The sequence below is a fragment of the Colias philodice genome, chromosome 25, assembly GCF_061535455.1.
Source record: "Colias philodice isolate Cphi_HAF_F1 chromosome 25, ilColPhil1 Martin Lab GWU primary, whole genome shotgun sequence".
Classification (NCBI taxonomy): Eukaryota; Metazoa; Arthropoda; class Insecta; order Lepidoptera; family Pieridae; genus Colias; species Colias philodice.
In genome coordinates this window covers 2,431,342-2,453,584 of record NC_143110.1, presented here as the reverse complement: position 1 = coordinate 2,453,584, position 22,243 = coordinate 2,431,342, and the positions used below count along the sequence as shown (strand labels likewise).

At 31.5% G+C, this 22,243-nt stretch overlaps 1 protein-coding gene across 1 annotated transcript in view; it reads right to left on the bottom strand.

Moving 5' to 3' along the window:
- Positions 1–15,332, bottom strand: part of slbo (CCAAT enhancer binding protein alpha slow border cells) — a 28,256-nt gene extending 12,924 nt beyond the window's left edge. The window contains exon 1 of the mRNA XM_089710627.1: positions 14,326–15,332. Coding sequence (XP_089566753.1) covers positions 14,332–15,171 — 840 coding nt within the window. The 5' untranslated portion in view covers positions 15,172–15,332 and the 3' untranslated portion in view covers positions 14,326–14,331. The remainder of the gene's footprint in view (positions 1–14,325) is intronic.
- Positions 15,333–22,243: the final 6,911 nt, after the last annotated feature.

Here is a 22,243-nt window from a genome sequence, read left to right as displayed (position 1 = left end):
ATAGATAAAAGAAAATATTACAAAGATTTCTTCACTTGTAACGGATAATCTCAAAAACTACTAAACAGATTTTGAAAATCATTTCATCAAGAAAAAGCTCATGAAATACATTTTATTAATAACATGAACAACACTGATACTTCTTGAATGACATAATATTATTAGCAATGCTTTTATAGGCTAATCCGTGTAGAGCTGGGACGAGCGGCATGTCCTACCCCACTAATTAAATCTTACATCACTACAAAGTCGCTTTCTCTGTCCCTATGTCCCTTTGTATACTTAAATCTTTAAAACTACGCAACGGATTTTGATGCGGTTTTTTTAATAGATAGAGTGATTCAAGAGCAAGTTTTAGTATATAATCTATACTAATATTATAAAGAGGAAAAGTTTGTAATTATGTATGTATGTATGTATGTATGGTTTTCACGCAAAAACTACTGGACCGATTTCAAAAATTCTTTCACCATTAGAAAGCTGCATCTTCACTGAGCAACATAGGCTATATTGCATTTTGAAAAAAAATAGAGATCCTTACCAAAAATGCAATAATGTAACCCAAGGTGTAAAAAATTCCTCAATTAAAGTTCTGTCATCGCGTGCGCTGCGGAATCTATGGAAGATAGAACAAAAAAATGTTCTACGGTATTATAGAATGGATCAATATCTACAAGAAAGTCCGCGATACCATATGTCCATCTTCAGTAGTTATGTTACTACAACAACTTTTTTACGTTTTCAAAGTAAATAGAAGTGCCGACAGTAATCAAACCATGTTATCCATACACATATATTAATCCTTATCCCATTAAATGATGTTTTATTATAGACTGTTTCAATACCAGCAAAATACTTTTTAAATGAAAAGAATTGGATATTCCATTCAAAAGATATAACGAATTTTTAAAAGTGTCAATCTACAGAAAATAGTAGGTATACTGTTCGAGCAGGCCGTAGTGCGGGACGGGGTAAAGGTGATTTTCATGTGATTAAAAATTAAACCTATAGTCCGACCTATAGTATACTTTTCACTGTCACGATATCGCTATCTATGCGGGTGAAACCGCAGGGCATTGCTAGTTTATTATAAATATTAAAATTTTTATCGATTGATCGCATCTATATGTTTACAAATACATAGATTACACGCACACACACAATATAGGCTATTTTTCACGTAGTTACGCGCGCAAAGTCACAGCCTCCTTCAACAAATTTGTTTCAAAAAAACAAAAACAAAATAATAAACAAACGTGCCGAACCACGATGGGGGCCACGTGATGTCTCACAAACTCGAAGAAGCCATACAAAATCGAGAAATTTCCAACAAATTAACCTTTTTACTCGAAATTTCGATTTCATAATAAGTTTCCAGTTATCCAGCGTTATTTTAAAATTAACTTGCGTATTGTTTGTGTGTAAATAAAACAAATTGGTATGAAATAATGTGAAATAATTTGGTATCGATATAATTTGTATGGGTACAATAATAGTTTTTAACGAAGATGTATTAAAAAGTTATAAATATAGGCTCTAGTTCAACTACAACTTAGTCTTCATTCAAACGAGTAACATATTTTTACTAAACTTAACTTTTATAACCAACTAGGTTTCCGCCCGCGGAATCGCCCGCGCAGTCCAAGAAAAACCCGCATAGTTCCCGTTCCGGTGGGATTTCCGGGATTGCGTCATTTTCCCGGGATAAAAAGTAGCCTATGTCCTTTCTCGGGTATCAAAATATCTCTATACCAAATTTCATGCAAATTGGTTCAGTAGTTAAGGCGTGATTGAGTAACAGACAGACAGACAGAGTTACTTTCGCATTTATAATATTAGTATGGATTCAATAATATGTACCAGGCTGTGGAATATACTTAGGTTCACTCAATTATATTTATTTTAGAGCGACGATGTCATAGTCCATAGAACATTTTATTATAATAGAGCAAGAGCCCACGACGGCAAGACCTTTGTTATTTTATAAAAGTTTAAGTTTCTCTGTATATGACTCCTAAACATATAAGAAAGACCAGCGAATATAAAGTTTACTGCATAGTACACTTCTCTTTTATATACAAAGCAAGTAATATAGCAAAGATGTTATATCACTACATAGTATAAAACAAAGTCGCTTTCTCTGTCCCTAAGTCCCTATGTATGCTTAAATCTTTAAAACTACGCAACGGATTCCGATGCGGTTTTTTTTTAATAGAACGAGTGATTCAAGATGAAGGTTTTAGTATATAATTTATTAGGATTTAGCCAAAGCAGGCGAAGCCGCGGGAGGAAAGCTAGTAATTAATAATTGGATATTGGGTTAATTTTTTTAGTGATTTAGTTTGCTTTATGATTTATAACTGATCATAGATATATTCCTGAAAACAGATTGAATAATTTGATTCTTGAAGTTTGCGAAATTATGTTCTTACATACTTTAATAAAGTTTTTAAGAAAATATTCCATTTGCGAATATAAATGATTTTATTTAAATGAATAACGAATTGATAAATTAACAGGAAGGGCTGATATAAGTCTTGTAAATAGTGATAATATTATTAATAATTACACGCAGTTAACTATTTAGTTGGGATAAGGTATTTATATTGGAAAAGGATATTTTCATAATTTTATAATTAGATTAAAATTTCTCCAATCTCCATATTATTTATTCTTTTTTACAGCATAAGTATATATATATATATATGTATATCCAAAACATTACAAGGCAGTTGTAAATATAATACCAAAATTACATAATATTTTAAAATAGAACCAACACTATTTTTTAATTTATATAAATTACTAGCGGCCCGCCCCGGCTTCGCCCGTGGTACATATGAAAAATAGATGTTGGCCGATTCTCAGACTTACCCGATATGCACAGAAAATTTCATGAGAATCGGTCCACCCGTTTCGGAGGAGTATGCAGACTAACATTGTGACACGAGAATTTTATATATAAGATTATAATAGGAAAGTAAATTAAATCGTGCTTGTCATTAATTGGTTTCATATTAATATAACTTGTATGTTTAATTAGAGATCTATGGGCCTATGGCAAATATTAAATACTAGCTGTGCTCTGCGGTTTTACCCGCAGTGCTCAGATCCTCTTGGTCTTAACGTGATGATATTGTATAGCTTATAGCCTTCCTCGATAAATGGGCTATCTGACACCGAAACATTTTTTCAAATCGGATCAGTAGTTCCTGAGATTAGCGCGTTCAAACAAACAAACTCTTCAGCTTTATAATATTAAGGTAGTGATTATGTCAAAGTTAGTGCATTAAAGCAGTTGTGCATAGACTTCAAGATTCGCGAAGGAGCGAATCAATATAAACAGCATGTCGAAGAGCTAAAAAATATCGACGACCGCGACAGTATAAGTGTGTGTGTTAAAGTTTATTTCAATTGTATAAATATGTATCGAGATTTGATAGAGTTGAAAAACGATGTACGGTAGTTCATAGTTAAAGAGATGACCGTAAAAATTATTCGTTTGATAGTATAAATAAAAAATAACATCAGGCCCTCTATATGAGAAAAAAATATAACGGAGACATTTGCCATTCAAATTAAAATTACATAACATTACCTATAATCACTGAGGAGAACCCAAACAAGAGTTTCCCTACGAAAAAGTTTTTCTTAAAAATAAAATAAACTTCAACTATTCTCGTTACAAAGGTCCAACAACGTGACGGACCGCGTGACGAAAATGTTTTCCTCAACCATTTCCATAATTTTCCAGTTTTTTCAGTCACGTTAATTTGGAACACGTTTTGTGCTGTCTACTATTAGCACATTAAAGGTTCTACGTATTTTCATATCGAAACTTTAAAGCTGTACATTTTTAGGGTTCCGTACCGAAACGATAAAACGGGACCCTATTACTGTGACTTCATTGTCTGTGTCTGCCTGTCTATCTGTCTCCAGACTGTATCTCATAAACCGTGATAGCTAGAAAGCTGAAATTTTCACAAATGATGTACGTCTGACTATTCTTTCACATTTTTAATATAAGCAGGATTGTACCACTTTTTTGGTAATTAAGTGGCGTCAGTTTCATTGTCTGTTACATTTTTACGGCATAGATAACCTTAGCATATATTTGGATGAAATTTGTTTTAATGAAATTAAAAGCTTCAAATACAGGATGAAAGTCTTTCTCGTTGTTTTGGGTTCGAATATAACCGCGAAGCAGAGCTAGTACAATATAAAAATTCAAAAATAAAGGAAACATTTATAATGAATTTTTGATATCTTAATACTATTATAAAGGCGAAAGTTTTTATGGATGTATGGATGTATGGATGTATGGATGGATGTATGGATGTATGGATGTTTGTTACTCTTTCACGTAAAAACTACTGAACCGATTACAATGAAATTTAGCACACATATAGAGGGTAACTTGGATTAACACATAGGATAGGTTTTATCCCGGAAATCCCACGGGAACGGGAACTATGCGGGTTTTCCTTTGAAAACGCGGGCGAAGCCGCGGGCGGAAATCTAGTTTGTAAATAAATTTGCGGATGTCAACCAGTTTTTATATTAAAATAATTGTTTTAGACGACCAACTTTCTCAATATCGTAATTCGTATTATAAAGTGTTATACAAAAAAATAAATGTACCGGATCAATATTACTTACAAAATATTCTATTTTAATACTACACAGTAGACACCGATTTCATAGAAATTCAAGTAATTATTATTATTACGTATTCATTGAGTATGGTACGAAATATGCATAATTGCATTGAATATGCATATATATATTTCATATTTTGTTGTAATTATAAAAATTAGGTGATTACATAAAAATGTGCTATTAATTTTTAATTTTCACAAATCAGCTTTTATTGTCCAAAAAAAGGTCACTTTAAAAATCCGTAAATATTTAAAACCAATATAGGTTCGTTGAAGTTAAATGAAACATGTCCGATTTCCCCCGGTACTGCCAAACTTTCGAACGGGCGTACTCCTGCGCATGCTTTATGCAATATGGCGCTATTTTTTATATTTAATTTTGTCTTTTATTTTTTTTTTGTTTAGAATTTTTATATTTCGCTTGAACGATCAATTAAATAATTAATTATAGCTTTAAGTGTCTTCAAGATTACTAAATAGAAGGCTGATGCTTCGAATGAAAATTCTTACTGTTTATATTATTGCTTCAAGACAATCAATAATAATTAATAGTGATTTTTAAGGACATTGTTCTAATTAATTACCCAATTATATACATGTAGACACTTCTATCAAATTTGCAAATTATATAAATTTCTAGTCCTCCGTTAATTTTGACTATTATATTTTGATGTTGTCAATTTATAAACCGCACAGACCATCTACATAATATTTGTACCCATTTTCGTAGAAAATTCTATCTACCAATACTATCAACACTATCGATACAATCCTTCCAACAAAGGAAAGTGAAAACGAAAATAAACAAAACACGTGACAGCTTCTAGCTGGTTCTGTCTTGCGTGATATAAGTCGATCGTTTGACACACATAGCGGCGGGTTGCGAAACGGCGCGGGCGCAGTCTGGCACCGCGGTCAGTTGTTGCCGCGTGCAGCGATGAAGCGCTGGATTTTTGCATTTTTTGATATTGTATTGCACTTTTGATGAATTGACCCTAGCAGCGGTGAAGCGCTAGATTTTTTATTTTTATTTTTTTAATATCGTATGCACTTTTAATGTTTCACTTTTAATAGCGCTTGTAGCAATTGAAGTGCTGCGTTTTTTAACACACTTATCTTCACCTGTTTGTTTCACTGGCTCCTTAAGACTCAATTTTAATATACTTTAAACTTAAGCATTTGCTTTTTAGGTATGCGCTTTTTCGTTATTCACTGTTTATAAATAGTATGAATAGGAAATAAGGAAATAGAGAACGGATAACGTACAATTTTAAATTAATGCACGATATTTGTACAGAAATAAGCTGCATTTAAACTTTGACTCGCTATTTAAATTACCCAAACAGGAGCCTATTTCTTAATTATCAATCAAATTAGTCAGACATGAGAAGTTGTAGCAAAAAAAGTGCTGCGTATTTTATGTTTTTTCTATAAAATACGCATTCATAAAAGAAGACAGTAATGAAAATGATTATAATATTAGGGTTAATTTATTTTTACTTTTATTTACAAAAAATTGTTAAATTTACAAATTTAACCAAACATATCGTTGTATAAATAGTGCGATCTAATTAAATTCTGCTAAGTTACTTTTTAGTTCAATTACATCTTATTCAGAATATACTATTTACATTGTTTGCATTATAATTTTCGAATTCATTGAATTTATTATATCATTCAACGTCCATATTCAAATTGTTGAATCTGCATAACGAGTAATCACACATCCGCAAATTTAAATCAAACAGCGCAAAAATCGATTCACAATTACCTCAAAACAGTCTTTGCAAATTTTTAAAGCGCTTCTAGCGATGTGTTGTCTATAATTATTGCTTGGTTTGTTTGTTTAATTGTTGGAAAATATATATTCTAGCACTTTTTACGTTCATCGTTTGAACTAGTCACAGATCAATGCCCTGTGAAGGTTCATTTCCTAACGTTTTTTAATTAACTGCTTCAGTAATTAATACATAAATTGTACGCAAATCCACTGTCGCAATGTATTGGAAAGAAAAGAAAAACCGTATGGCAAAAGCTCTAGAAGGTAAACTTAACTAGTCGCTCGCTTTGGCTCTGCCCGAGTTGAGACGCGATATAGAACGAGAAAATATATTCTTTATTATTAGTAGGATGCGGCACATTTATTATTTAGTCGACTCAATTACCGATTGCAAATCAATTTCCACATAAAATTGTGTAATCAAAAATCCAATCGATAAAATTAAAATATTCAAACTTTAAAAGGCATAATGTCGCTTTTTCATCTTTATCTTAGATTTTACGTAAGAATTTTTTAAATAAAAACAGTAGACCGTACGTATAAGATATAGAAAAATTCGTCATTTTAATTATTTTTAAAACTTAATAATAAAACCCACATGGTATAAATTAAATTCGCTTTCGCATACCGCCGTCCAAAACACAAAAGGCATATTAACGAAAAAAAGTGAAAGCCGGCACGCACACCCACACAAATAACGCACACATACACAACTCTGAATCATCGTTTGTATAACGTAGGAACTTATTTGTATAATTAGCAAAATCCTTTGCTGTTATAAATTAGTGTTGTTACCGGAATGTTGATTTGAATTCGAGTTGATGATTTGATTGATTGACAATTGTATATGAAGCATATTCGAACATTTTAGTACATATTATTGTACCTATATAATACAGGGTATAACGCGACTTCGTTCACGTTATATCTTCGCTATATTATGAGATAATATAACACCCATATACCTATTGCAGACTGCAGTACCAGCAAGTCTACCTTTTAGTTGCAATACTATTAAAAAATGAGTAAACTACACAAAAATGCACATACTAATTTCTGTACTACTTAGTTCCTAATAATATTATTATGTGTACTACTAGTACTGACAGACAGATACAAAAAAAAAAGAAAAAGCTCGTTCATTTTTTAACAAACAATAATTTACTTTACAAATGAAGTTAACCTATCCTACGTATTATCATACTAATATAAAAAATCTGAAAGTTTGTGAGGATGGATGTGTTACATACACATGTTTGTAACTCTTTTACGCAAATACTATTGAACCGATTACAGTGAAATTTAGCACACTTATAGAGGGTAACTTGGATTAACACATAGGATAGGTTTTATCCCGGAAATCCCACGGGAACGGGAACTATGCGGGTTCTTTGAAAAGGCGAGCGAAGCCGCTGGCGGAAAGCTAGTATAAAAAAAGCTAGACGAAAACGCACTGAATCAAAATGTAAATAGATTTGTCGTATTATTCATTAATTATTCAAATATGATTGTTTATGTGACAATCGGACTATTCATAATTTAACAAGTTCGCAATAATGACTCAATCTAAATTCATAGATGAAATATTGGTTTAAAGTTTTATTCGCTTCGATAGAGCCGTTGAATGGCTTAATATATAGACTTTAGATAACCAAAGTTTTTTTTACTTTGACTAGGTAATTTTTTTTCTAAATTAATAAATTAAATAAATATAATTTTTTATTTTGTGATACGAGAATTATATGATTAATACCATAGTACCTAATTGAATTCGCGTATCACACATATTTCTCGAATAGCCTTTGTTTCTTTTTCTATATAAATAAAATTTAACACGGCTAAATTTATATAACCAGCAAGATATCACTAAAACCTTTTAAGTTTGATTTTTATGTATGTTTTCGTTTCCCATTAAAACGAAAACGTAAAATAACACTTTCACCTAAAACCTTATTAGTAAATTATTGTGTTTATTTTTCTTAATTTGGAATAACTAGGACCTCTTTTGAACACCTCTTACAATTCATGTCGCTCTGGTAACCAAAATTATTGTCGAGTCAATTTAATAGGCAACATTTGACGTCTATCAATTTTATCTTCGAAGAGAGGTAACCTGCTTAAAAACATCGATTAAAGTGAATTAATCGATACGGATTTGAAACATTTGTCAATCGAATTAATTAATTTATGATGATTTTTATTCACAAGTAATTAATTAATGCATTAGATTCTAGATGTCAGATTTCGATTTTTAGAGTAACGTCTCTGGTATTTAAAAAGAAAAAAGGTTTAGTTATTGACAAAATTGTAGTGACGTCAGTTCTTCAATTCAGAAATTGTTCATTATGTTTAGAATGGTTTATCAGTAAAATGAAATCTTAAAATTACTTGTATCGGTCATTATTATTATAAATATGTAGTCGTAATTGAAAAAAGTTAAGCAAATGTGCAGTTCTAACAAAACGAAATATCATGTTATTCTATGTCGTCGTTACTAGGTTACGTTCTTGAATTTTGTTGAACTGTCAAATGTTGCCTATTAAAATGGCTCTACTATAGTGAACCTAACAATTTATTATACTAATTGAATCCTGTGGTTTTGCTCGCAATGTGTCCGGTTAAATAAATAAATACTGTTTACTATGTAAAGTCATGATTTGTTGAATATTCATAATAAATTGTTCTGATTTTTAGGACAACAAAGAGTACCCTTTCATTACCTAGGATATTAAAAGGCAAAGATTATAAAAAATAAAAATTACTTTACAGTTCTTTGCGATTATATATCACGAAAAAGCCAAAAAAGTATTTTCGCTTTAAAATGAATAAAACCCAGGATATTCGTAAAGTATTGTGAGCGAACTATCGACACAGAAACTAGGACACACAGCGAAAATCTCCACACTTAGCACACTATTATAACTCTTATTACGATTCATTAGAGTCCATTCTCGCTCAGTGTAAAGAAACGAAAATGAAAGTTATATGCCGATTTGCGAACACAATTTTGAATACAAAATTCACGATTCTTCAAGCTTTGTGCGGTAGGTCGGTTACTAACTGTGAACCAGTTTCATATGAAATACATTATAATCTTATTAAAAAATATTTTTTGAAAATTCTATTTTTGGTTTTTCGATTCTTTTTTCTTTTGTAACGTTCATCTTTGACAAAAAATTTGTTCTCTGTGTTTACGTAAAAAATCGTAATTCTTAATTTATTTATTACGAATTAGAGGATATTTTTCATTTTAGATTCTATATTTTTGTTTTTTAACCGTTAAATAGTTGTTTTATTGGTTTTGTTAGTTAAATACATTTGACTTTTAAACCGTGGGATGCGACTAACTTTCACTTATAATTTGGTCGATACATCTTCAATATACATTTTCTACATTATTAACGTGCTACGTGCTCTAGATTTTTATTTTACCAGAAGAATAAAATCATGTTTTTATTGTCTGACTAGTTCTGGTTCGTACCTACGCTATGAATGTTTGGTGATTTTCCAAAGTATCTTTAATGTTTTTAGGAAAAAATATGAATAGGTAATAAACAAATAAACAATTTTTTATATATTTATCGTGCAATGTGGTGCTATATCCTTATCCTTCCCGACCCTTAAAAAAATTATATCTTTTTAGTGAAGCTTAAGGCCTGAATCGGGTAGAATTCCCTTTTAATACCGAAAATTAACTCTAGTTATAACCGTTTTTCTTCTTAGATTCCTAATATACATATCTAAAAAAAAATGTATATTAAAATTTCGAATATGATAAAGGGCATGGTTGTTTTAATTTGTTTATTTTAAAATCAGGTTTTTTTGGAAAAAAATCATGAACTGAGGTCGATTTTTGGACTTTAAACCAAAACGCTAAGTCAATATAACGTCAATTAGTGTAGTGTTTTTACAGTGTGTTTATGAAATTGAAACACAGGGCATGGTTATTTTAAATTTTGATTCCATATCCAAATATCTTTTTAATAATTTTTATACGTACTTTTACTACGTAGATTCGCGCCGGGTCCCGATCCCGCCTTGTAAATCACCTAGCAAGGTCGCTAGCCCCTATTAAGGCCTTAAGTCCCTCCTGTATATTGTAGCTTTATGTTAGTCAAAGAATTTTCAAAATCGCTTCAGTACTTCCGAAGATTACCCCAGTGTTTTTTGTATGTTTGTAACATACAAAAAAAAACTCTTTATTATTAAGCATTAAGAGGTAGAGTTAGTTATTAAACTTATTAGTATGGTTTAAATAAGTATGAATGAATATAAAATTCGACTGTTATAAAATATACGTAACATATAATTATTATGGGACAAAATATTATCATTTAGGATACGGGCTGACCTTAACGATGTGATAAAAATAATTTATGATTCCGCTTTTGTCACTCATTCATGAAAAATTATAGTAATAAAGAAGTACTTAGTACATATATTTTTAATTATTGTCCTAATTGGTACAAATAGTATATAGGTATTTTTAATTGTCCTAATTGGGAAACTTCACTTTTCAATAAGGTAATAGTAGATAGTAATGGCACTGCCGCCATGACTGAAAATTTTGAACAAGATTTTTGTACAATTTTCACATATCACGTGTGAAATGTAAAACAATTTGAAAGAACAATTAAAATAAAACCTTTGAGTAATCAGGCAAAGGACTAACGGAAAAATTTCACTCGTTTTTGACAGATTTTTCAACTAAAAAATTAAAGAAAAATTGTTTTTGCAAAAATACTGCGCACAATTTTATAGGGATTCTAATCAATTCAATATTTTCCTCAGTTATTTAGGTGTTTACCCGATTATTTAAATTTATTGAAATGCTAGGAACTAAGCAGACAAAACAGTGACCCAAACATAAACAGATAATTTTTAAGTGCGAAATTGAACCTTATAGTAATAGCAATAAGGAACTACGACTGATGTTCACCACGTGAGTGTAGTCACGTTGTTATTTTAAACAATATTTTCAAAATAACTTGAAAATACAGGAATTTTCAGTTCAAGATATATGGAATAATAGTGAATTTTCTTACCTTGAAAATACAAGAATTTTCATTTTAAAAGATACGATTTTTTTTTTATTGTATGATAGGGAAGTGCTTGACCACAATCTCGCCTGATGGTAAGCTGAGATGTGGCCTAAGATGGATCGCGCTTCCCTAGAAGGTACCTGTTTACTCTTTTCTTGAAGACCTCCATATTGTAAAGTAAATAATTAGTAAATAAGTAACTTTTCGTGAAACTATATATTTATTGTATGTACCCATCTTAATATATATAAATCTCGTGTCACAATGTTTGTCCTCAATGGACTCCTGAACCACTTAACCGATTATAATAAAATTCGCACACCACAATTGTGCAGTTCGATCCAACTTGGGAGATAGGATAGTTTAAACATGTAGGTACCACGGGCGAAGCCGGCGCGGACCGCTAGTTTACTATATGTAAATAATAGAACCTAATAATACGATCATTGGCATGCGGATTTACAAGTTAGGACACTTAAAGATATTTGCTACTAATAAAATTAATTTAAACACTAGATTTATGTAATAACTAATAAACGAAGAAAACCTAGATGTAAAGAAGCTTCAACTTTACTATTTTTCAATGAATATAGAGCGATATATATTTTTTTTGGAAATATGTATTAAATAAAAATTAAAAAGCATTAATCATTTATACCAGTACATACATTTATTTTGTTTCAATTAAGAAGTACATATTTTGAAACTTAAACTCAGAGTTTTTTTATCTTTTTTTATCATGTTATCTATTTTTTTACGTTTTTGATTACAATTTTTTTAAACCTTTTAGTAAAGAATCGCTTCTACCGAGAACCATTCTTTACATTTTATTTCATCTATCCATCGTTATATCAAGAACGGCTCTACTTAAAACAATAGCGTTACCTTTCTATTACGCAATAATACAATCATATTTTAAACATCCGATAGGAGCACGTGATAAAAACATTGAAACGTGACAAATGAGTCAGAAGAAAATAGAAAAAAGTAGAATTAAAAATACTAATATATTAATTAAAAAGTCTGTCTGTATATTATTATATGTACATATTATATATTACTTAACCATAGCACCTAATTTGTGGAGAGTTGGATGTTCAAATATGATGTATAGTGAATTAAATAAATTAAAAATTAATTGGGCAAGTATTAGTTGTAATCAACCTGTAAAGGGAAATAAATTGTATGCAAATAGTTTTGTAATCAACAAAGTAAATCTCTTCTTTACAATATTAATTTAGATTAAATCGAAATATTTTGATAGATTTCAACTTTGTCGCACTTTTATGAAAAAAATACTCAACGAATTTGGTTGAATTTTGTCATGCGGTTTGCGGGATAATCAGTAAAGGCATAATGTGAGGAAAATTAGAGATTTCAGAATAAATTTGTACAGATTCACAATTTTACTCATAATTTAAGTTACCAACTACATATGTCAGTATGTACAAAGTTTTTTGTATATTTTTCTTGCGTATTATAGTCTTATATTAATTATGTATAATTAGGTTTATATGTGGTATGGCATGTGTTTTGTGTACATCTGTTGTTATTATAAAAATAAAATAGAAAGATATAATATTAATACATTTTCTTGTTTATTTTTATTATTTTATTATTTTATTATTACTTATCACCATAGCATGCGGACTTACACGGTTTAAAAGTTAATGTCTGTAGCAGTAAGCTACGTTACACTAGTCTGTACTTCTGTAGTTACTAGTTACCGGTTACATGTTAGTCTTTATTATAGAGGAATATTTAGATTTGTTGAATTTATCTTGAAAGATTCATGTTTATTGTTATTTTACTCTTACGGGCGCTATAAAATATAAATTGCGAATTACAACCGATTGAGTTAAATTTTAATACATACGTTATGTCTAGGGTAAAAATCAATGGAGTCTGTTTGTTTGTCAATTTTAAGAGTATACAAATTGATTTAATATTGTAGGATATGGTTTTGAAAATTTTGTATTAAGTATAAAATTTATTCTAGTATACCTACCTAGTACCTATATGTTGTGGTTCGCTTTTTTATTAGTTTCATTTCAATATGTACCTACTTCGTTGTATTATAAGATAGTATAGGTGTGTTTCAGTTTGAATCACACAAGAATAATAGGTAGGTATGATCATTCATATTTTATAATGAAATAAAATCTTGATGCGCAAACGCAACCAATCATTTTTTTCCAAAATCGTATCATTGTGCCTATCAATTTTAAATATTTAAAAAAAAAGCTATACATCTAATTAAAAATTTAAATGTGTCCTAATTTAGATAGAAACTACTTCCGATAGCGATTTAAATAAATTATTTATTAATGATAATTAATGGGCATTAATTAATTATTACGTGTCATTTAGTATTAGGATTTGTCATTTATTATCCAAATTGTTGAAAGTTAATGACTAGAGTTAATGGTACATGCATTACACTGTTTTCTTTTCCGAATATAATTATTAATTATATTATATATTTATCTAATTTAATTAATATATCAAAATAGTACTGATATAAATAGAATTCTGTTAAATACAGCAAGATTAACTAATTTGTTTAAAAACCTATAAAAATAGGAAAGTTAACGTAGACAACACAAATAATAAATATACGATTTTTATAACTCCAAACATGTAAATATAATTCAAACATTCACCAAACACACAATAACAATCATGCACCAAATTCAATTTACCACAAATCTCACGAATTACATACAAATAAATATGTCGCGCTATAACGTTGCATAACGTCCCATAAAATCTAATCCTTTTCTAACATTTACGACTTTCACACATGTGTCCACACGCACACATACACAACAACGCACACACTCACCTATGGTCAGAGTGTGTGATCGGGCGCATGCGGCGCTCCTAGCTGCAACATCGACCGGCACAGTTCCGTGATCTCTGGATGGTTCAAGTTTATCAGATGGACGTACATCTGCTTGTGCAAGCTCAGCTCGCCGGTCACGGCTTCGAGCCGCTTCAGTAAAGCCTCTTTTTCCCGCAACAACGTTTTCACTTTTTCCTCCACCTCCCTGGATCGCACTTTTGCTTTTTCGCGCGATTTTCGCACTGCTATGTTGTTGCGTTCCCTTCGCCTTCTGTACTCATCCGTGCCTTTGTCTATCACCTTCCCTGATGATGAGCGTCTGGGTGGCGCTGGCTTGTGTTTTAACAGGGGTGGTAAGAGTGGTGCACCCAAGGGTGGTAATGGGGTGAAACCTCCCCCGTACGGGCCGCTGACACCGACAGGTGGTTGTGGGTTATACTGTCCTGTATATTGCGCACAAGTCACCGATCGTCTGAAGTCATGCGGCTCCGGGGGCTCTTCTTTAATCGGTGGAGCTTGTTCGTGTGAATTGGGCTGCACTGGGGCCGCGTACGATGCGCCAGAGTGCACCGGCTGCGGCATGTACGCTAGGGTGGTGCGCGCGAACGGCCTCTGTTGCGGGGATCGTCCTCCCGGCAAAATTTCCTGGAACAGAGCCATCGTTTCCTCGCCTCGGAATTGGTCCTCGATGAGGTGCTGCAGGTCCAGGCTGATCTCCTGGCCATTAAGCTCGTCCAGATCGGGCGGCGGGAAAGGGGTGCGTTTGTCATCATTCGCTTTCTTGAGGTCTGGTTGCGGCGGCGGCGGCGGCGCCGCGGCTGCGTCGTACATTTGCGGAGATTCCATACCGCCGGGGCCGATCGGCCCAGCGGTTCCGTTTCGAGTATCCACTTCAGAGCACTAAGAATCACTAGAGCACATGCGGGTCGCGTGGCGTTGCACTCGCGATTATCACGTATACGTGTTGTCGCTCCGGCGGTCGGGCGCTGACTGCCCGCGCGAGCAAGGTTGCCCGGAAGGAAGCTGTAGCTGAAAGTTCACAAGTAAAAGTTTAAGCGACGCGCTCACTGTGCGGTTGATTCATGATTTTCATAGAGCGTTTGCGAGCGTAATGATTTTTCGTTCACAAATTATGATGTTACCTTAATTTATGATTTGACGATGTGCTCTAAAAGGCTTTTTGCTAAGCATAATGATAGTCGGTATAATTATATTTGATACGTTTGAAAATTAATTTTATATAATGTTTTGTAACATGACGCCTATTACTTTATCATCATTGCTATCTAATAATGCAAGTTTAGAGTTTGTTTCATTATTATTTACTGAGCTTACTATTACTATTACTTGCCTTTTGATTAATAAATTAAAAATAGAATGTGCAATTTGTATAAATTACTCTCTCTATAAATATATTTTTAAATATTTATATGCCTTAAAAATGGAATTTAAATTATAATTAGTGTTTATTTTAGTAGTTAAGCATTAGCTTATAAATGTAATTAGTTTTTAAGAAAAAATAAATCGGTCATGCGTTAAAATACTTCGTATAAAATAATATTTATATGTACTTAGGTACTTAAACTAATAAATATGACTGATTATTTTTAAACACATTATTAAAGTAAAGTTCATTGAATTAACTGTCTATTAAGTTACATTTAATACAGCAAATATCTGATTATCTCATGATAACAAGAAAAAAGTATATAGAAAAATATCTGTGATTCATTTCTAAGGTTCAATAAACGTAACTTCAGTGCTTTAGCCGATAAGAGTCTAAAATAATAATTATAAAAAAAAGGAATGATCAAAATTACAAATATATAAAAAAAATATTGCGACGCAGGTAAAAGATGACTTGAATGTAAAATTTGTTTTTTTTTTTGTGAAATATGTTGTCATTTTTAGGAAATAAACTTTCGTTTAGGAACTTAATATTATTGATATCTAAATCTATACTAATATTATAAAGAGGAAATGTTTGTATGTATGTATGTATGTATGGTTTTCACGCATAAACTACTGGACCGATTTTGATGAAGTTTGGCACAGATAATCTTTAGACCCTGAGAAAGAACATAGGCTACCTTTTATTGCGAAATATGTACCACGGGCGAAGCCGGGGCGGACCGCTAGTAATATATACTTATGTATTATGCTCTACATAATATTTATTACCAAAGTTATCATTGTTTTGATTATTAATTACTTATCAATATTGATGATGATGAATGATTTTTAGCATCATTATTAAAAAATATTATATAAGTACATATTTAAATAGTGTCTTGTAGTTAAAAATTGTATTGTTATAGATTTAACAGTTAACAACGATATTATTCTCAATAAAAATAAAAAACATACTTTTCAAACGTTTTATTATTTTATGTCAACTACATTCCTGCAAATACAAAAATGCCCCTATTTTTCTTCTGAAATGCATTTTTGTATTATTCGTCAAAATTCCATAAAATTTTCAATAATTGGTTTTGTATTGATGAACTTTCATTTCTATCTGCACAAAACTCCCCTACGTAAAATACTCTAAGCGCAAAAACACAAAAAAAAACATCAATGTGAACACCCTTACATGAACCCCAGAACAACGATAGCGCTATCAGTTATCATCACGACCAACAACCTGCGTTATCACTGCATCTCTATCGATTTATCGATTCATAATCGAATCAATCGAATCAAGCACGAATGCACGTGCAACCGAATACGCGCCGATACATAGTTTACATAATCATTTCGTCATTTTGAAATCGATAATTTCATCCTTAGGGCCGTTTCGTTTGGGGACATTTTCTTTCGACATCACATGTTCTTCTCCATAGATATACTGCTTTCCGAATCGGTGGTAAATGTTTAAAATATGCAATGACGATTCAAAAGTACTTCTAGAAGTCTAATTGAATAAAATGTTTGAGTTTGAGTTTGACAGATTTTGAGTATAGTGAGTGTTTTGAATTTAAAAACGAAATGTTTCATTTTCAGCTAATTAGAGATCCCAGAGCCGTAAGACACAACTTATTTTCTAAAGCATATAAGTTTCGGTTCAGAGTAGTCTCTAGTGTACTTTTTAATATCTGAATGTTAGTGGAGCTCTACCGGTGACACCTGCGCCACCTGAGCCAAAACTAAAAAAAAAGCTCTAATTGATATGTTAATAAGATAACTATTACAATGTTATATTTAATCAGTCAGACAAATTGCAATGACCAAACATCCCCTAAACACAAAAATTACTCAATCATGAGTATGAGCGCGAGAACACACACATACAGTATTAATCCATACTTTAATATTATAAGTGCGAAAGTAACTCTGTCTGTCTGTCTGTTACTCAATCACGCCTAAACTACTGAACCAATTATCATGAAATTTGATACCCGAGAAAGGACATAGGCTACTTTTTATCCCGGGAAAATGACGTAATCCCGGAAATCCCACGGGAACGGGAACTATGCGGGTTTTTCTATGACTGCGCGGACGAAGCCGCGGGCGGAAGCTGCAATTCTTTAGCGTACTCTATAGCGTAAGAGGTACGATTTATCAATGAGATTTCGTTTGAATGAAAGACTAATCAGTAATCACTATTGAATTAGCACATTGATCACATATGTATTAGAATTAGGGAGGTTTTAACATTATTTTTTTACATAGAGTCACCTCGCTACAAAGATATAGAGCTTTTGGTTTTGATCGCCATTAGAGATTCATAAATAAATACATATTACATAGTATAATAGTCATATCAATAGTCATGCCCTAATAGTAAGGAAAGGGGATTTTTAAGGGGATTTTTTTGATTTAACATCTGTATAATTGGTATATATATCAGAATTACGAGTACATGATACCATTAATAAGTAAATAAGTAATTTATTAGTAAGTGATTTAATGTATTGGCCATTAGAAATTACTTACTGCTTAAATGATTGACTAATTTCACATTGTTCAAATGTAGAGGTAATAATGAAAAATGTCTGTAATCAAAATTTGACATTTTTCTATCCTGTGTCCTGATTAATTTTTTAAGTGTATTTTTCTTTTATTCCATTTTTAGACATTGCATATTTTTTTAAATATGATTAAATTACAAAAACGCGATGTTCGTTAGTTAGTTATGTCGATCAGAAAAATTTACATATGTTAAAAAAAATCAAGCTAACTTGTATAGGGTATAAAATGGTAGAATATAACCAACTCGCTACAAATTATTTGTTACTATATCGAAAATAGCTAGGTTTCTATTTTCAGGCACCGCTCCAGCTAATTAAGACCCTATGAAGAAAGAACAACAGAAAATCAAACATAAATAGAAATTCCAACAAATTCTAATGACACAATCACAATAAATGGAAATTGGAGTCAAATGCTTATACTAAAATGCGATCATATATCACAAGGACAAGCAAAACTGTTAGAGGTATTCACCATATTAAATGTATGGGTCAGGCACACGTGCCTCGTTGCACGTATTGTATGAAATAACGGGTTTAAATCGCGTTTTATTTATATAATAATAACATCTTCTTGTACTCATTTTTATGTAAGTTGTGATTGTCATTTAGGTGGTATACTTTTGAATAAAAAAAAGGAAAATGAAAATAAGTTAGAAAGTAAGTAGCCAACCAAATACTTATGTAGCTAGCGATCTTCCAGTGATATTATGACGATTAAAAAGCTCTATCAAAAGTTTTCAAGTCGAAAAAATAAATGAATTAGAACTATTTAAAGGTCTCAAGAAATCATATTTTAAAATTAATCTTTCCAAAATTCTACTAATCAGGACCTTGTCAACACCACCAATTCATATTTCATACACATAAAGTCATACATAAGTAAGTATAGTATTATAGTTATAGAATAATGTTTATCTAGTTATCTAGTACAATACGTAATACGTATCTGAATCTTTGTTCTGTTCAAGACAGAGAGTGGGAGACAGGGAGTCCCCACCAGGGAGTGGGGTGGTGAGAGGTTCTATGACGCAATATCGTATTGTACGTGCAGTGCGAATTGGCCAGTTTTGTATTAAATCTATACTTATAATACTGAAGAGTTTGTTTCATAGGAACTAATAAGTTTGTTTTGTATTGGATGGTCTATGAATTGTGTCGAGGAAGGTTGTAATTTATAAGTACAATTTTTATTTATATAACAACTACAGCCGATTTAAATACATATTTTGGCTATAGATGAAATGTCCGATTACTGGAAAAATGTATATCAAAGTATTTCATACATGAACGGAATATTCCACAAACGCCAATACAGACCAAGCTCACGTCGCAATGACTGGGTAAGTAGGCAAGCGACAGCAGAAAGTGAACAACAGTGACGCAACCGCGCTGCTAACCTACTACACTACGTATTCCTTAGAACTTGTTATCCCAGATAACCATAATTCTCTTGGACACAGGATAATGTTATCCCGGGGAGAGAATAAGCTATCCCAAACATAGATCTTTGTTGGTTATCCTGAAATGTCTGAACATCTCATCAGGTACAAGGTAACTAGAATTCCTTGGTGGTTATCCTGTAAATTGTTGATAATAGTTATTCCGGAAAGGTCTACTTAAGCTAGAGCAACATATCATAGATAAATTCATAGTTACGCGGATACCTACCCTGGTAAAAGATTCAAAATGATGGTCGTAAATTTTTATTGCTTTTACAGTATCTTGCAAATAAAAATATTTTTACTGAGATGATGCTTACTTTATAATTAAAGGCAATGACTGAAAAGCTTGTAAAATTATAGGTATATTAGTTATTTTCATTTCGAGCATTTTCGATCTGAAAAACGTTTTTAGGATAGCAGGTAGGATAAAATAAACTGCTAGAGATATTAATAAGGTACTAAATACCTAAATGAATTTTATTTATTTATTTATTTATTATTTATTACTTTGGATAACATTAGTTGCATTCTACAATTTCGCAATATTATTAGTATACTAGCTTTCCGGCCGCGGCTTCGCCCGCGTTTTCAAAGAAAAACCCGTTCCCGTAGGATTTCCGGGATAAAACTTATCCTATGTCCTTTCTCGGGTATCAAAATATCTCTATACCAAATTTCATGCAAATTGGTTCGGTAGTTTAGACGTGATTGAGTAACAGACAGACAGACAGACAGAGTTACTTTCGCATTTATAATATTAGTATGGATTTAGTACTTCAACCTACCTTGTGAATTCGTTTTACAAAACAGTAACTATTAACCTGCTATTGTAGGAGGTAAGAAATAATAAATCATTTTATGATGCATCGATGATGTCACACGCGTGTGAAGTTGAATATGATCAAGATTCATTTTTGCACAGTTGTCCAGTTTATTTTTATAAAGAAGATCGGCCCTAAGTATATTATAGATTGTAGTAAAGAGACAGTCATAGAAAAATAAATGAAAAAATTAGTCATGTATTAGAATAGAAGTCGAAAAACTATTTAAAAAATAAATAATATGAAAATGTAGAGATTTTTCTGTATAAACTGGTTTATATCCTGTTTTTAATTTTATGTGACTTTGTTTCGGTTTCAATCGCGATTTATTCATTGGGTATAATATTATTTTGTATTATCATTTATCGCGACCGCGACTTTTCAAACTCTTTGCAGAGACTGCTGTGGGCGGAACAAGATTCGATTCTTAATGTAGAGTCGCTGTAATATAGTAATTTTTCTACTTGATAGGAATAGTTTTTTATTTAAAATTTGGATAATTATTAGATATGATATAACGAGGTATATTCAATATTAAATTTGATTAACAGTATGCAAGATTTTGAACATAATCCCATGCCTACAAGATTTAAGCGCGATAATGATTTATTTAATAACAAGCCGCAACTCATGAACTTTGACAGCGTGGTTTAAATTAATAACCACAAAATCAAGTAAATATCGCCCACACACACCTACAGATCGTCCGACAAAAACATTAGGTTAACGTTAAGCGGTACCAGGGTAGCATGAATCGGGCACACGTTGCGTAACCCACTCTCACTTTCGCGACGGAGGCCGAGTCTAGCCATCCGCGTTGACTCCATTCGTGTTATGCATACCTGGTACTTTGAATGTTATTACGGTTTATATTTATTTAATTTTGACTTTCGTAAAAGTTAGTTTTTATTTCGGTTAAAATATGATTTTATTTGCTGTCCTAACGAAAGAAAGATTCTGATTTCTAACAAAAAAAATAATAATAATAAATTCCTTAAAAATATACCTAAATATTCCTTAAAGTTAAAATCAAAAATTAATTTATAAAGGAATATAATATATCTACAGGGATTAGGAAAGTCTCTACCAACTAGTATATTATTCAGTAATCATAATTGATAATATTGCACGCCTCATAAGCGAAGCGTTGAGGTGGGTACTACTGTCACTTCGCGCAAAACATCTGATTTTTCAAACTTAAAATGTCTTTATGTATCATACATTGCACTTGTAAGATAATACATACACACACATATTAAGAAAAAACACTATTTTTAACGTTCATGATATTTTTGATGTCATTTTTGTTATTTAAACTAGTTAAAAAACAGTTTAAAAAAGTTCTGTCTTGGACGTCCGTGTGTCTGTATGTGCGGATCCTTTTTCTTGTTAACACGATAGCGACCGAAATACTTTACTAATCGAGTCTTTTTTTTTCTCTTACGCTTGAGTATGCTCAGGAATAGAACCCTTTCATTTTTCAGGGTCTGATTCGATGTGGTTTAATTGTTATTAAATAAACAAAAATAATAATTAATAAATATTTATTAAAAAAAAATTATGAGGCGTGCACTTTTGGATTTTCCAAATTATTTTTTTAATTACTTATCAGCAAAAATTATTAATTGTTCGACGATTTTCAGTTTTGACCCAATTTTAACGTTCAGCTTAAATATTCCTT